At 37.5% G+C, this 17,271-nt stretch overlaps 1 protein-coding gene across 1 annotated transcript; it reads left to right on the forward strand.

Moving 5' to 3' along the window:
- The first annotated feature begins 258 nt into the window (after positions 1 to 258).
- Positions 259 to 12,888, forward strand: LOC129948018 (ankyrin repeat and LEM domain-containing protein 1). Its single transcript, XM_056058827.1, has 9 exons — positions 259 to 501; positions 571 to 716; positions 770 to 858; positions 1,311 to 2,236; positions 2,294 to 2,418; positions 11,534 to 11,644; positions 11,921 to 12,126; positions 12,194 to 12,344; positions 12,413 to 12,888. Exons 1-9 carry the CDS (start codon positions 437 to 439, stop codon positions 12,754 to 12,756), a joined length of 2,163 nt encoding a protein of 720 aa, XP_055914802.1. The 5' UTR covers positions 259 to 436; the 3' UTR covers positions 12,757 to 12,888.
- The last annotated feature ends 4,383 nt before the right edge of the window (positions 12,889 to 17,271 follow it).

A 17,271-nucleotide genomic window follows, 5' to 3' on the forward strand; every position in this document is an offset into this window, starting at 1 on the left:
TTGTGCCACTTAATTTATTTTGTATATAAAGTGTAACAAAATAAACAAAACACAAAATTCAAGTTCAAAGTGTCTCCGTATTTCATTTCCTACATTTTGGAAGTGTACCCAATCTTCTCTTAAATACTGTATTCTTTCTGGCTTACACTAGCGCCCTCTTCTGTTGAATAGCATATGCCGACAATTGTCAAATCAAATAATTTTAAACTTCAAAATTTGCATTTGTTTTTTTGATTACGTTATAAATTATTGTGCATTCCATGTCCATCTGCTCTGCTTCTATATTTGCATGTAAACAATTTAATAATTTGTGTCCAATCAAAATCAAAATGTTCCTCATTTTGTTTAATTTAAATACAAAATAATTTAAGCATTTATTTAAGATATAAACAGAAACATTCAAAAGTGTAAAGTGTTTTATTTCTAAGCAGCAAAGATGGAACAAAGAGCTAACTTTCTTGCCCTTTGTTTATTAGATGCAATGGAAGATGAGGACCCAAAGTAAAAACAAGACTTATACTTTATTGTCTTTCTGCTTAAGTAAATTTATACCTACTTATTTTCTCTTAGAATGATTGAAGATGTCTTAAGCAAATACGATGTCAATCCGAATATTATCATACAAGACAGAGGAATCTCTCCGATACATTATTCTTGTGGCATGCCCAACATCCAATTAGCTGAAAAGACCACAGCAATGCTTTTAGAAAGAGGAGGTAATTTAATGTTCCGTTCAATTCATTTAGTATAATGATTTTATGGTTTTTAGCTGATCCCAACGTTTGTTCCGAAGACAATATGACTCCAGTGCATGTAGCAGCAATTCATGGAAGAGCTAACATCATTAAAATGCTTTTGGTAAGGTCATAGGTGTCTTGAAATCAATTACTGAGAATTTTATCACTGTCTTTATTTATTGTTTGACATCAATACCCAAGTTTCTGATACTACTTTGCTTAAGAGTTAAAAGTTTTTCAGGTAAATGTAATCCAATATTGAATTCAAGATTGGAATTGATAAAAAGGTTTTCTAACAGCAATTTTAATTTTCTGAATATTTTGGCTCAAAATCCAAGATTTCTTCTGTTTGTCAGACATAAATTAAAAAGAACTATCTTGAAGTCTGGGCTCATTCCTATCAAGTCAAGATTCTTTACCTATAGGAATAAAGGTTTCTTCCAATATTTTTGTAAATTCATCCTAGTTGGTTGCTTCGGATATCGAAATAGCAAAAGTAAAATAATTTAATATTAAGAAAAAGACCCCCTTTAGCAAACTTTAACTAACTTCTGCTGAATTTTTTGTTTATAGAAAAAGGGCGGAAAGCTTGACGTCCTCGATGTTGACCGAAAAACTCCTATCCTCTATGCCATCCACGAGTGCCACTTTGATGTGGTGAAAGTAATGCAAGATTTTATATTCGAGCAGAAGTATCAAAAGAAAACCCAAGAACTAAGCAAACCCGACACCCCAAGACCTTTAAAAAACAATCACCTTTCTATCAGTCAAATGGAAAACAAGAAATTTACTCCCAACCGCATAAATTACAATTACGATGTGACAAGCCCTTATTACATCAACATAACCCATCGCCGTAAAAAGGATCCTTGTTCATGTTGTACGCCAACAAACGATAATAATGATGACGAAGACACTTTAGACTATAACAAAACCTCCAAAGATTCCCCGCAAAACATCTTCGCTTTGACCAAAGAAAATATTCAAGAACTTTCAAAAGATCTTTCAACAGAACCCAATACATCGCCAGTCTCATTGATTCAAGCATGGCGTGAAAAAGTCCAACGGGCCAAGAGCAAACTATCGATAATCGAAAAATTTAATGACATCGACTCTCTGCTCAGTGGGATAATGGACAATGAAGAGTTGGATTTCACAAACACCCTCCTCAATCTCAATCAAGAAGAGGAAGTTGACGAGGAGCAGACTTTGCAACAAAAACCAAAGTCATTCAATAATACAAGTTTTGGTCGGATTGTAAAGACAATAGAAGATGTACCAACAGAGATCGAAGATAGCTTCCATACAGTTCCTGATTCGTTAAATCCCCAAGCACAATCTACTCAATTAAATGATACAAACTTCATACGCTCGCCCAGAAATTCAGAATATATTGTTCAAATGACAGAAGCTTATGTTCATACGGACGATGAGAACGGATTGGTATTCTACGAGACAAAGCTACTGAATAATCAAATTAAAAGGGATTCGCCAAAGAAGTAAAAATAGATCATTGGAAATAATTTCTCGTTTTACTAAAGTTCATTTTTTAACAGGGACATTGGAAATGGAAAAATTCATGATGAGTCTGTAACAAGTGTGTCGACGAATCTAACCGTGCCCTTAGACTATGAAACAGAAGCACTCAGAGCGGAATTAACACAATTTGGTGACCCTCCTGGTAAGTTTTTCATATAATGAATTTGAAATTGATTGTGGGTAAAGTAAGTAATAGCAGTTTGCTAATACAAAACTTAAATACTTGAGATCAACATAAAAACTAACGATAAACAAGCGTATTATCCAATTTAGCTAATTTAATAATCTGTCCGACTTCAATTCTACAAGGCTTCTTTCTGGCTAGGCAACACCCCAAAGAAGGTATATTTAAGACTTTGGCGAATTGAATTGCTTGTCGACGAGTCAACTCGAATTCCTGACGTTGCAGGTCAATCCGCTAACACCTTAGACTTGTTTCTTACCTGTTACCTTGATAAATACCTGATTAGTGTACTACCTTCTTAAGACTTACTTAAGGATGCGCTACAGTCCGGGCGGACCTGGGCCTCAACCAACATGCGTCTCCAGCCAGCTTGGTCCCTAGCTAGCTGTCTCCAGTTTCGCACGCCAAGTTGGTTGAGGTCCTCTCCCACCAGGGTGCGCCACCTGAGTCGCGGTCTTCCTCTACTGCGCCGTCCCTCGGGATTGGATTCGAAGACCTTCCGGGCTTGAGCGTTGATGTCCAACCGCTCTACATGACCTAGCCATCTAAGCCGTTGGACTTTAATTCTGCTAACTAGGTCAGTGTCGCTGTACAGCCCTTACAGTTCGTCGTTATATCTTCTCCTCCATTCTCCATCTATGCGTACGGGACCAAATATCACCCAAAGAATTTTTCTCTCGAAGCATCCTAAGACGCTCTCATCTTTCTTTGACAGGAGGGTCCATGCCTCAGCGCCATAAATAAGAACCGGGATGATGAATGTCTTATAGATGGTGATTTTAGATGCTCGAGAGAGGACTTTACTTCTGAATTGCCTTCTAAGTCCAAAGAAGCAGCGATTTGCAAGAGTTATTCTTCGTTTGATTTCAGCGCTGGTGTCGTCGTCTGTGTTAATAGCGGAGCCTAGGTAGACAAAGTCCTTAACTACCTCAAAGTTATAGTTGTCCATGGTGACGTTTTGTCCAAGACGTCGTTGTTCAGTGTATTTTTTTAATGACAGCATATATGTACTTGGTCTTGCCCTCATTGACCACTAAACCCATCTTCTTCGCTTCCGTCGGAATGCTCAAAAACGCTTCACTGACATCACGCTTTGATCTTCCAATTATGTCAATATCATCTGCATATCCGAGTAATTGGATGGACCTTTGGAAGATTGTGCCTCTAGTGTTGTAAGTTGAGTTTTGCACAATTCTTTCCAGAACGATGTTGAAGAAGTCGCATGACAGTGCATCGCCCTGTCTAAAACCTCTTTTGACATCAAATGCATCGGTAAGATTTTTTCTGACCTTGATAGAGCAGCGTGCATTCTCCATCGTCATTCTGCACAAACGGATAAGTTTGACAGGGATGCCAAAACTAGACATTGCTCGGTAGAGCTCTTCCCTATAGATGCTGTCATACGCGGCTTTAAAATCGATAAAGAGATGGTGGGTATCGATTTGAAGCTCCTGGGTTTTTTCCAAGATCTGCCGTAGTGTGAATATTTGGTCGATAGTGGACTTTCCTGGCCTGAAGCCACACTGATCAGGTTGTTGACGAATGGCTTCAGACGTTCACATAATACGGCAGAGAGGATCTTTCTTAAGACACATCAGACAAATATATCATATCTGCAAATTTCTCACGAGAACCGTTTAGCTATATTAGAACCCGAACTGGGACGATTTCAACGACTTCTTCCGTAACTTTTACTGCTTACGATGCTTCCTCGATGTTGACGAGAATTTCAGCAGAGATATGGTTACGAATTTAATTCTTTGTGGAATGAGACTATTATTCCGAATAGGGTAGGTTAGGTTAGGTTAAGGTGGCTGTCCAAGATGGAAACGGTCACTCTAAAGCCAGTTTAATGGCCCATTGTGATACCACATAAATCTTGAGGCTTCCTCCTAAGCTCAATGGAACCAGTTTGAGTCCCTTACTTTAGATCTCCTAGGTAATTCTTGTGTTTTCGAGCCAGAGCAGGACATGTACAGAGAAGATGAAGAACTGTTTTCTCCTCTTCCTCGTTCATACAGCTTCTGCAAAAGTCATTTGAGAATACGCCTAGTCTCGTGGCGTGCTTTCCTATTAGACAGTGTCCGGTTTTGATACCTATTATCGAGCTTATATGCGATCTTCTTAGAACCTTGAACGTTGTAAATCCATTGTTGGCCAAATGTTTTTTTGCGACCTGACACGTGTTGATCAGATCAGATGTTGATATCACATTTTCTTTTAAGCCAGGACAAGACTTCCTTCATTGCCAAAAGTTCCGCCTGGAACACGCTTCAATGATTGGGAAGGCGGAATGAGAGACTTAATTTCAGTCGTTCAGAGTACACACCTTCACCAACCCCTTCTTTTGTTTTTGACCCAACTGTATAAAAATGAATTGACTCATCCTCCAAGAATGTCGTATCCTACTAAAACGATCTGGGAGGGAATTGATTCTAAATACCTAAGAATTACGGAGTGGCCAATGTTGGTTGTTGTTAGTCCACTGCGACGAAGCTTTGAGGCGAATAGCAGAGCTTGCAGCTATTTGTTTGCTAAATATGTCAAGAGGTGTTAGGTAGAGTAAAGTGCCCAGTGCCGCAGATGGGGTCATGCGAAGCGATCCGCTTATACATAGGCAAGCTGAAAGTTGGACTTTATTTAACTTATCCCTGTTTATAACTTTATCTAAAGCAGTCCACCATACTGCCACACCGTACATTAAAATCGGTCTGATAACCGATGTGTATAGCCAATGTGTGATTCTGGGTTGTAAGCCCCATTTATTACCAATAGCTTTTTTGCAAGAAAAGAGAGCTTCAGCAGCTTTTTTGACCCTTTCTTGTACGTTGCGTTTCCAATTTAGTTTTTATCTAAGACAAGACCCAGTGATTTAGCTTCGTCTGAGAATTATAATTGGATTCCTTAAATATGTGGAGGGTTGACAATTGGAATTTTGTATCTCCTCGAAAATAAGACCAAATCGGTTTTGTGTGGGTTAACACTCAGTCCACACCGATCAGCCCAAAGTATTAGTCTGTCCAAGGCATTTTGTAAGAGTTCTTTTAGGGTGCTAAGATGCTTTCATGAAACTGCTATAGCAACGTCTTCTGGATTTCATTCACCACTAGGTTCCAGAGGAGAGGGGATTGAGTTAATTATTCTGCTAGTAAGCATTAAATGAATTAACACCCGAAGCGAACTCTCTACATTTAGAGATGTTAGTGCAGATGTGTCCACATTGTTAAAGGCACCTTCGATGTCAAGGAAAGCAACCATAGTGAACTCTTTATGACGGAGCGAATATTCGATGGTGCGTACTAAAGTGTGTAACTCTGTTTCCACCGATTTACCTTTACAGTAGGCATGTTGAGACGAAGACAGAAATCTTGTATCGATACTTGCCCTTAAATGGATATCAATCAATCTTTCCAAGGTCTTGAGAAGGAATTATGATAGACTTATAGGTCGTAGATCATTAGGATTGACTTGCGAGCATTTACCTGCTTTGGGTATAAACACAACTTTAACTTCTCTCCATGCCGAGGGAACATGGACCAGGTCTCAAGGATTGGTGCAATTATGTTAGAAGTCTTTTGTAGCTCGGCTGGTATTATTCCATCTGGTCCTGCAGATTTAAATGGTTTGAAGCTGTTGAGAGCCCATGGTAGCTTGCCCCTTGTGATCAGACCTTGTGGATATGATGTTTTTGAACTTGAACGTATATAATTTTTGCAAGTTTCGGTAAGAGAACTACCAGGAAAATAAGTATCCAATAGTAAAATCAGCGATTCATTACTTAAATTTGTCCAGGAACCGTCTGCGTTTTTCAAGCAGCTTGGCATCGCTGGACTAGTTGAAAGAATTTTCCGTAACTTAGAGGCTTCAGAAGTTTCTTCTATCGTGCCACAAAAGGATTGCCAAGAAGATCGCTTAGACTTCCTTAGTGCCTTCTTGTAAATTCTTAGGGATTCTTTGTAAGAGTCTCAGTGAGATGCTAATCTTGCGGCTTTGGCCGGTTGAAAAGTTTCCTGCATTCTTTCCTGAGCGAGTCAAGCTCTGAGGCCCACCATTGTGGTTTCCTCTTATGTGTATAAGTGGACAAGCAATTTCTAGCGATCTGTTCATAGCTGAGGTAAGGTCATTGACTTTGTTGTCAAAATCATTAGCGTTAGAGGAAGGACTAGATAGTCCAGGTTCTAGTAAACTCTGTAATGAGTTCCTGTATGAAGCCCAGTCAGTTTTCCGATAGTTTCGAAAATCAATGGACTCGGGTTATCATCCACATTGATATTCAACTGGATATATCTATGATCAGAGAACGAGTGTTCTTTGAATGCTTTGCAGTCCAAGTTCATATGGTGTATAGTATCTAAAACAAGAGTTATGTCTAAGACTTTTTGTCGAGGTTTAGTTATGAAGCTTGGTTCATTTCCAACATTATTTACTAAGAGGTTAGTACCAAGAATATAATCAAAAAGAGACTCACCTCTGTCGTTGATATTCGTACTTCCCTATACCGCTCCCAATAATAAGCGACGATTCTCTCAATGGTTTTTCCATGGAGAGGGTCAAGGTGGTCATGGCCAAGATACACCGACACTAGCCAGAAACTTCCTTTGGTTGTTTCCAGCCTAACTACGTTGGTATCTTTGACACTGAAATGACAGAGTAAAAATAAATTAATGCTACATTTCACTAGTATGCAAGATCTAGGTTCACCTTTATCTGTCACACACAGTGTGTAGTACCCAGGAGTCCTGAGTGCTCGAACAACGGATCCCACAATCCATGGCTCTTGTAGACCCCGAATAGGATAAAGTCTATCCAACCCAATGAAAACTCATAGTTTGATCCGAACTATAAAGAGGTTACTAGGATCAGAGATGTAAGTTTCCGTTGTTATAAAGCCAATCCCACTGGGGAAATCCGGAATAAGTTCAAACAAGCTAGAAAGTCCTGTAACGATCATATTCGTCGAACCAAATTTTTGTATGACTAGAAATTACGGCAAAGACTAGAAATTACGGTTCCAAAGATAGTACAAAATTCTGATAATTTGTAAAAAAAACGAACGAAATACCATCATCCTAGGTTCCAATGTTTGTTCTGAATGACACTCCCCATGTAAGCTCGATCAATAAAGCAAATTTGCTTGCAGCACAGTTTGCTGTTAATTTGATGCTAGCGGAAAGTGTATTTAGTCATCCTATACTTGAGAGCGTAAAGGATTTTATAGGAAGAATCTTCTTTCGCACTCGTGCAGTTGCAGAGTACTGAAAGACCTTGACATACAGAAATCCGTAGGCTCGGGTAGTATCCATCTTATTTTTCTGCAGAGGTGTTTTAAATCGTTCTAATTTGCATTACCATATGGTACGTGCAGGATTTGTTTTTGTGCTGCATTTTGCACTTATTCATGAAGTAGACCGTTCTGGCTTTCCGTCCGTAATTCGATCGGAACTGATGGCTTGTCGCGTTTTATGGAGACAGGTGCTGGGCAGGAAGGCCCATTACTATTGAGGGAACGTCTGGAAATTGAATTTCTATTCGCCTTTGCTGTTAATAGTATCATTTCGTAAACAGTTTTGCGGGAGTCTTTTGTATTTAGTAAATCTAATTCTGGGCGATGTTCCTTTCGGAGTTCTTTGTAAAGAAAAAGGCATTTGGGACTGCGCAATCCAAAAAGCGGAAAAAAATTCGATGCCACCATTTGTGGGACTTCCTGTCGATGGCATATGTGCTCTTTAGTTGGTCAAATTTATCCACATAGCTCATACAATCGCAATTATTATATTATTGCGTCACGGGCGTCTGTACAAGTCACTTCAGTCATGCCCCCATTGCGTTCTCTACGACATACAACACCTTTTTTTGTCGGGTCTAAACAGTTCGTTAGAATTAAAACGGATCTTTTATCTCTCCATTTTATAGCTGCGACATTCGTATCGCTTACCTTATAATCAAACTGGACTCGTGTCAAATTTTTGTCTTCTTTCAATTTTGGTAGATATTTCCGATTAGAATTCGCAGTTCCATACGCTAATATATTGTCTTTCAGTAAGTCTACCTGTAGGACGTAGCTGTTAAAATAATTATCAAAGAATATTCTATGATTGTACGACTTTAAATTTTCGCAAAATTTTCGAACCACCTTGCCGCCGAGATCAGTCTGAACTATGTTTCCTATTTTTCCGGTGTATATTTTAAAATCTAAACAATATCCAGACTCCGCACACTTTATCCAAACCTTATATCCTCGCTTAATTGGCTTTTTTGGCATATACTGCTTTAGAACGTTGCGACCTTTGAATTTGATCATACTTTCATCAATTGCGATATTTTTTTGAGGAGTAAAAGTTTTGATCAAAATTTCGTTTTAAAATGCCTTACTTTATAGAGTCTGTCAAAACTAGCATTACTTCTATTGTTGTCATTCAAATGCAAGTTCTTTAGAAACCAGCCAAAGGCATAAACGATGATATATAGGGGTCATGCAAATCATGAGCAGAAGACCAGTAATCCTTATAACTAGGCATTTTTTTTATACCCATGACCAAATTTAAACCAATATTCCTACTTTTTCAGGTGTGGCAGGTAAAAAATGCATTCCTTGCTGCGTAGCGTATACATTTGTTTGAAAACAAGTTAGTTCAACAAGATTATCTGACCAAAACAAACGAAAAGACTGTGTAGTTGTAACACTCCCCATACCTGATATATTATCTGGTATACCTCCATCTCCAGAAAATTCACTTAGTTCCACCATTTTTAAGTTTTTTTCCACTTCGGTTCCACGAAAATATTTTTTGAGCCTAAAAATCTTGAAGTTTTATGACGACCTAAACTGCTAACTAAATTAGACAATGGTTCATCATCTTCCGAAGAAAAATTATCTACAAGCTCTCAATGAAGGTTGATAGGTAGGTCACCAAGCACCGTCATAGCTGGAGGCCTATCATTGTGATCGTCGTCCAGGTCTAAACTGCAAATACTTTCATCGTCTGATGGAAAGTCTTCTAGAACAAATTTTGGCATCAGCTCTCTTATCGAAAATGCGTGCTTTTGGTATTGATGAATCTCTTATTCATTGGATTAGAACTCCTTTAAAGTCTGAAATTCACAAAAAAATGCTGGTGTGCCTCAGGGCTCAGTTTTGTCACCGGAATTCTTTTTTTTGAAACGATCTCTTGTCGGCCACTTGTAGTCCATTAAACTGTTTCGCTAACGACATTACCCTCAGCTTTTCATATTCGTTTCTAGGTTCATATTATTGTCCTTCGGATGTGGAACTTCAACGACAACGTATGATAAACTTATTAAATTCCGATCTCGACTGCATTGTCCAATGGAGAATTTTGAACCTTGTAGAACTTAATGTTTCACAAAATCAATGCTGTCTTTTGTCGTTAAAGCGTAACCCACCCCCGATGCCACTATCCATGAGTGGCACTTGCTTAGAGAAAACTTATCAACTTTCAGTACTCAGTATGTGTATGACAGATCACATATTCGACATTCCCAAAAATGCTGCAAGATGCAGCGATGCAAGAAATTTGTCACCCCCTATGATCTGGCTGGAATTTATAAAGCTTACATTCGTCCAAAATTTGAATGTATCTCGCTAATATGGGCAGGTGCCCCTAAAACAGTTTTAAAAGGGATCCAAAAAAAAACTTTGAAAATGATACCTGATTACATAACTTAAACACCGCCGCAAGGTTTCATGCATTTCGTTGTTTTACATATATTTGTACAAACAATATTCTTTAAATTAAATTAGGTAGGTAGGTAAGTAGAAATGGCGATCTCAAGGCAACCTAGCCTGAGATCCAATTAGCGCTGTAGTGTGCCGTTTTGATACCAAAAACTCGTTTGACCTGTGATTGAAAGGGATAGATGTATAGAGAAGCTTCATAGCGATTATGTTAGAGCCATTTTGTCGCATTGAGAAAAAAGATTAGGTCTCTAATCTTTGTCTCAGATAGCTCATCAAGTTCGTGAAAGAATGCTTTTCCAAAGTATTTCATTTTAGTGTTTGACAAAGCAGGACATTTGCAGATCAGGGTGACACCGAGGTTAATATTCATCGCGACATTGCTGGACCAATTAAGATGAGGATATGGCCGAGTTAATGGCTTTGACAGCTGCCTGACTGTCTGTAAAGATAGCCGCATTTCAGTTTTGGTTTGGGTTTTGTTTAAGTATCTTACATGCCTCCCTTATTGCCAGCAGTTCAGCCTGAAAAACGCTAGCAAAGTCAGGAAGCCTAAAGGATTTGGCTACATTTAGGGACTCAGAAAAGATCCCAGAACCAACTCCGCACTGCATCTTTGAGCCGTCAGTAAAGATGGTTGTGTCGACACCTATCGACACGATGTCATCCTCCCAATCTTCTCTCGATGGGAAAATAACCTTAAAACCCTTACTAAGGCTCAAAGTAGGAGTGCAGTAGTCAGTGTCTACCGAGATAATATCTGAAGGAATCAATTTCGTTGTGTTGCTGTGACCATAAGGTTTTGACAACCAGCTGTAGCGCTGCAGGAAACTATGTATTTAATAAAAAGGTCGATTGGTAGAAGATCCAAAATAACGTTTAAGGCGTCCGTTGGGCAAGTATACATGGCCCCTGTGGTGCCCACGCAAGCTGTTCTCTGAACCATCCTCTTTCTTTAAAATTAGTCTGTTCTATTTGTCGCACTTCCAGGAATGCTCTACCCATGATTTAACCTTGAACTCAATTTCGGACGTCTAGAAAAGAGAGTTTTTCTAAACCGCACATCGATAATGTGGAATGCTTCACGCAACTCAGTTTTACCCTCTCATTTTGATAATCATAACAGTAAGACCAATGTGCACCGATATTTCTTCTTTAATCCTTCCCTATTTTCAACCTCGCACTGTTGATGTGCCTGTTGATTATAAAAAAAATCGAATGTTTATCTTTCCCTCGTCCAACTTTTGATTTCGAAGAGTATACTCAATAATCAAAACATCAATAAAATGTAGACTATGTAAATATTTACTAAATAACCCACAACACTCTCTCAAAACAAACCCATTTTTAGTAATGTAAAATTAAATGTCCTTTCAGGACCTATAACAAAAAGTACAAAAAAACTCTACATAAAGCGCCTCACCAAGTACAAAAGAAACACTGCCCAGATGAAAGCACAATTTAACACCAACGAAGAGAACAAAACAAGTAAGTACTCACCTCAGACTCAGAAATTACTCACCCTTGAACCCTTCCTACCTGTCCCAACATCTTATAGAAAAAGTATATAGCAAGACTTGTCATATCATCACCAAAGTAGTAATATAATTTAAGATCATTTCTATTCAAAATGTTTGTTTTGTTTTCTAAATTCCAAAATCACGCCAAATTAATCTTATCTCGATGTATTTCAACAAAAGGTGTGTTGAAAGATGAACAAATATTTATAAACAATTCTTTTTTTTCAATTTTATTCCGATTTAGAATTTTCTGTAGAGCTTGATCGAACTGTTCGCCGAGAAGAAATCTTTGAACGTATTTCAGAATATCGAACTTACGAACAGGAACTAGTTACATATTTTCAAAATAATCCCAATACTAAACGCCTTCGTGAAGGTCACTTAAAGCAGAGTTTTATTTATATGCTAATTGATCCGAGAATATCCAATAATTTACCTGGCGAAAGTACAGTAAGTAAAGAAGAATCAATGACGTAAAAATAAAGCAGTTTGTTCTAAATTAATTGGAATATTTCAGTTCTTGACAAAATTTGAAGTTTGGAAAAGATTCTTGAGGTCAATCTTTTACGTCGGCAAAGGTAAGACATCGAGACCATATTCACATTTGTATGAAGCTATGAAAAAGTTTTCTCGACTTCATGGCACGGGTCAAACTAAAGGAAATGGTTGTAAGTTTTTTTTAGTTTTGTTTTTGTTTCCACATTTTTATTCAATAAACATTTGTATTCTTTTGAAGTAAAATCCATTCCAATCGAATCATTCAAATCGCCAACAAAACAATCGTATGATAGCAAGAAACTCGACAGGATTCTTGACATATGGTCAAATGGAAAAGGCGTTGTTTGTTTACATGTCTTTCATAATATTCTACCTGCAGAGGCTTATACCCGGGAAGCGGCAATTATTGATGCGTTAAGCTTACAACATCTAACAAATATGAAACGTGGTGACTATTATGGTCCAGCGCAATCATGGACAATGAGAGCTAAAAAATGCATGGGAGTAGCATTGCTGAATAAGGCAATGCAAATTTATGTAGCCGAGGGAGAATCTCAACTCTCACCAAGTGATCTAATTTAATGAGACGATATTAATTATTATTGTTAATTTTAAAGACTATCTAATGTACAAATATTTTTATTTTAATCAATGCTTGTGTGATATACTATATTTCAAAAAAATCAAAAAAGTTTTAAATATAACGTGATTTTTCGATAACTGTGTTTGATTTTGTTCATAAATGACAAGGAGCATATCCAATCTAACAATGACTGCCACTAATAGTTAATTTTTAATGGATTCAATGTTTTTGAATATATTCTCTAATCAAGGAAGAATGATTTTAAAGATGTCTAGGTAGCTATTAGATTTAATGAGAACTCTGTTGTCCAGCAAGGTATAGTAGAACCATCAATATCGGATCCAAGGGGGGGGTGTGTCCTAGGGTTCATAAATAGTGAACATTGAAGTGACTTTTACTTGCGACATATAAGAACTATATGGTATGTTTTGCATTAATAAACAACTTCGAACTAGAGCTTTTAATCAAATATGACATTACGACGGTAGAGAAGTCGAAAAAAGTGGGGACCCCGATTACTTCCGTCTGTATGTTTTTCCTGGCTCCAACAGTCCAAACAATTGTGTTGATTGAAATTAAGGTTTTAAGCCGATTAGCGTAAGGCTTTTTTTTTATTTTATAAATAAGAAACATAAACATTTTTTGGTTAAAAGATGTGATTTTTTTAAAACTTTCTCTAAATTTTGTGATCTTAACTTGGCTTCTTTCTACAAGAAAAACATATTTTAGTTTTGCTTCAGAAGGGTACCCCTCAAAAATCTGTATTTCTATCTTTATATATTTGTTTTCTCAAGAACTAATTTATTTATTTATTTATTTAGCTTAATACAAGCTATCATAACTTAACTTAACTTAACACTAGCTTAACATTTTTTTTTTTGCAGTTCTTGTTATCAGTTTTCAACATTAATTCATGTGGGCCCTAAGGCCCACATAAAAGCTCTTTAATGTACAAGAACTAACAATTTTGATTTTATTTAACTTAAAATTACAAGGGACGGGGAAATTCGGACTCAAAAAGGGAAAAAGTAAAAGGTATCTTTCAGATGGGATTTGGAAATGTTGAAATCGAAAACTACCATAGCAGCGTTGCAGTGACGAAGAATTCTGGACATTGGTTCAAAGTGCCCGTAATTAGTGCGGTGATGAGGGATATAGAAAAGGGAAACAGATCGCAGATTTCGAGGGTTGGTGTTAAGATGAATATCACTCAGGAGTGCCGGGGAATCTATATTGCCCATTAACAATTGGTGAGCAAATAATATAATATAATATATAAGGGCTGCAAACCTATCAGTTTTAGTCGATCGATATAAGGAGGCAAGTTGGATGTATCTTCCCAGGGGAGGCCACGTAAGGCAAATCGAACGAAACGTCTTTGAACATTTTCAATTCTGAGTGAATGGTTTTTATAAAAGGGAGACCATACTTGGCATGCATATTCAAGATGAGGACGGACTAGGGAAATATAAAGCGCTTTAGTTACATAGGGGTTGGAAAATTCTTTTGACCATCTAAAACCGAGAGATCTATTAGTTTTATTAATAATTAGGTCAAAATGGGAATGGAAATTCAGGTGTTTGTCACACATAATACCAAGATCTCTAATAGAATCGACTACGTTGACGGCGTCATTAAGGAAGTAGTATACTCTATGAGATGGGATTTGTTTGCGCGAAAAGGTCATTTGTTTACATTTACCTACATTTAACTCTAGGAAATTATGCAAGCATCAAACAAAAAAGATATTAAGATCATTTTGTAAAAGTAAAAATTCTGATGGAGTTGGGATAATCTTGAAAATTTTCTTATCATCCGCAAACATTAGGATATCTGAGTTTTTTAATTTAAGACAGACATCGTTAACAGATAAGACGAAGAGAAGGGGACCAAGGTGAAGGTGGAGTCCCTTGTGGGACTCCAGAAGTTGCATGTATAGGACTGGAGACTGAGTTTCGGAAAAGGACTCTATAAGTTCTATTCGCAAGATAGGAGCTTATCCAGTTTATAAATATAGATGGAAATCCTAGAGCTCTTAGTTTGAGATAAATTATGTTATGGGATATTTTATCAAAGGCTTTGCTGTAATCAGTGTATACGACATCAACTTCTTTGCCATTCTCAAGGGCTGACAAAACTTTGGATATAAATTCAATTTAATTAGTCGTAGTGGATCTACCTTTAAGAAAACCATGTTGAGCGGGGGAGAATAAAGGCTTGCAATGGAAATAAACGGAATCATAAACTAAGCTTTCAAAAAGTTTTGGAATGCATGAAAGTTTAGCAATAGGTCTATAATTGTTAATTTCAGTTTTATTGCCTTGTTTATGAATGGGAAATATAAATGAATCTTTCCATATAGCAGGAAACACACCTTGGGAAAGAGAGAGTTCAAAGAGTGCAGTTAGAGGCTTTGACAGAGAATGCATACATTTTTTTAGAACAACTGATGGGACGCCATCAGGACCAGGGCTAAAGTTTTCTTTGAGGCTTACGATTTTTGCAAGCACCATTTCTCCAGTTATTGTAAACGATGAAAGGGAGGTTTGAGTGCAACCATCTAAATAACTAAAGTAGTGTGGATCAGGATCATGCAGATGTTCAGTATACGATTTGCTAAAGTAATTAGCAAATAGATTTGATATGGTTGTTGGATCAGAGGAGATTATGTTGGAGAAACTCATTGAAGGTGGAAACCCATCAGATTTTCGTTTGACATTTATAAACTTGAAAGATTTCCTTGCATCAGAAAGAAGGTTATTTTCCATTTGGTTAAGGTATTGGTTATAAAGGGATTCCCTTAATTCAGAGAAAGAATTATAGGCGAAAAGATAGTTGTTGTGATCAGTATCAGATTTGGACTGTAAAAATATCTTCCAAAGCTTGTTACGGGTATTTCTTAGGCTACGGAGCTCTCTGTTGTACCAAGGGGGAGCAGAGGTGAAATCTTTTCTACGACAAAACGGTACTGATTCTTCAATACAGTACGAAAGAATCAAATAAAACCAATTTGTAAGGGACTCAATTGTTAAGTGGAGGGATCATTATTCAAAGTCGGCTGAGATAGGGAGATTGTTAAGTTTGGAGAAATCAGCCCTACGAAAATCATAACAGTAATTCTCCATTTCAAAAAAGTTGTTTTCTAATTCAATGGGGAAGGAGAGATTAAGGGGTGGATGATAGCGATCTAAGGTTGAGAGAAGGTGAGGGCTCGGGGAGACAACACATTTATCGCAATCAGATGAGAATATGAGATCAAGGTGTCTCCCCATAAAGTTTGCTACTTCATTTAGTTGAAAAAGACCACAATCAGATAGACGATCAATGAACAGCGATTCAGATTCAGAAGAGATGTTATTTGGAAAGAAGGATGTCTGATCATCTGAGGACCAATTGAGATGGGGAAGATTAAAGTCTCCAAGAAGGATGATTAAATCATTAGGTTGCACTAGTTCAAGCAGATAATCAATGGCATTAACAGCGGCTTGGTATGCTTTAATTTGTCGGACTGGTCGAGTATAACAACAAAGGACAAAAAAACAAAACTTAGGGAGTGTAACCTTAGCTGATACACTTTCAAATTCGATTGAAGTGGGAATACGGAGTAATGAACTTTTAAATTACTAGTGATAGCTAAAAGCACACCACGACCGTGTGTATTACTCGCATATTCCACGACATCCATTCGATAGATGGAATAGTCGTTAGTAAAGAGTTCAGTACTAAGGATATCAGGTGTGAGGTTGGTTTCGGTAAGGGCAAAGATGTCATAAGGAAGGTTTTGGGAGTTATTAAAAACGGCAGAAGTTTTAGACCTTAACCCTCTTACATTTTGATAGTAAAGGCTAAGACATTTAGGTTTAGTGGTCTTAAGGTTAGGAGCGATAGTATTTCTTCATATCCGCACGGGATTTTTGGATATGAGATAGTCGTTTTGAAGAGATAAAAGACGCAAAAGAGGTTAGGTCTTCTCTCACTTTTTGAGGAGAAATTTCAAGGCCATCATGAAATTTCAAGAAAATTTCCATAAGTGCATCACGTTTGGTAGGGAGGCCTTCTTGGGAGATTAAAACCTTAATGTTTGTATTTGTTTTACCTTCAAAGCAAACAGAATCTGGTTTGTCGTGCAGGAAAGCTAGGTAAAGACGAACATTATTGTAGATTTTGTGGTCTCTAAGACGGGACATAACCTACCGATCATTAGTATTGGCCTGAGATAAATGTTTAGTTAACTTAACATTTGGAGGGATCATTGGGTTAAGGAATCCTTCAGGTTCTTGGGAAACTGATGAAGAAGAAATAGGATTAATGGTGTGAGAATGGATGCAATTTGTATAAGCGGGTGTTTTAGCAGGAGTATCAACCATCGGAGAGCAAAAACCAAGACCCGGATGAGAAGTTTTAAAAGAAACTCGTTTGGATGGAGGCTTCACAGATGTACGAGAAGTTTTCCGTTTAAGGGACGAAAGTTGGTTGGAGAGAGAAAAGTTTGGAAAGATTTGTGTTTTAAGATT

The sequence above is a fragment of the Eupeodes corollae genome, chromosome 2 (assembly GCF_945859685.1).
Source record: "Eupeodes corollae chromosome 2, idEupCoro1.1, whole genome shotgun sequence".
Classification (NCBI taxonomy): Eukaryota; Metazoa; Arthropoda; class Insecta; order Diptera; family Syrphidae; genus Eupeodes; species Eupeodes corollae.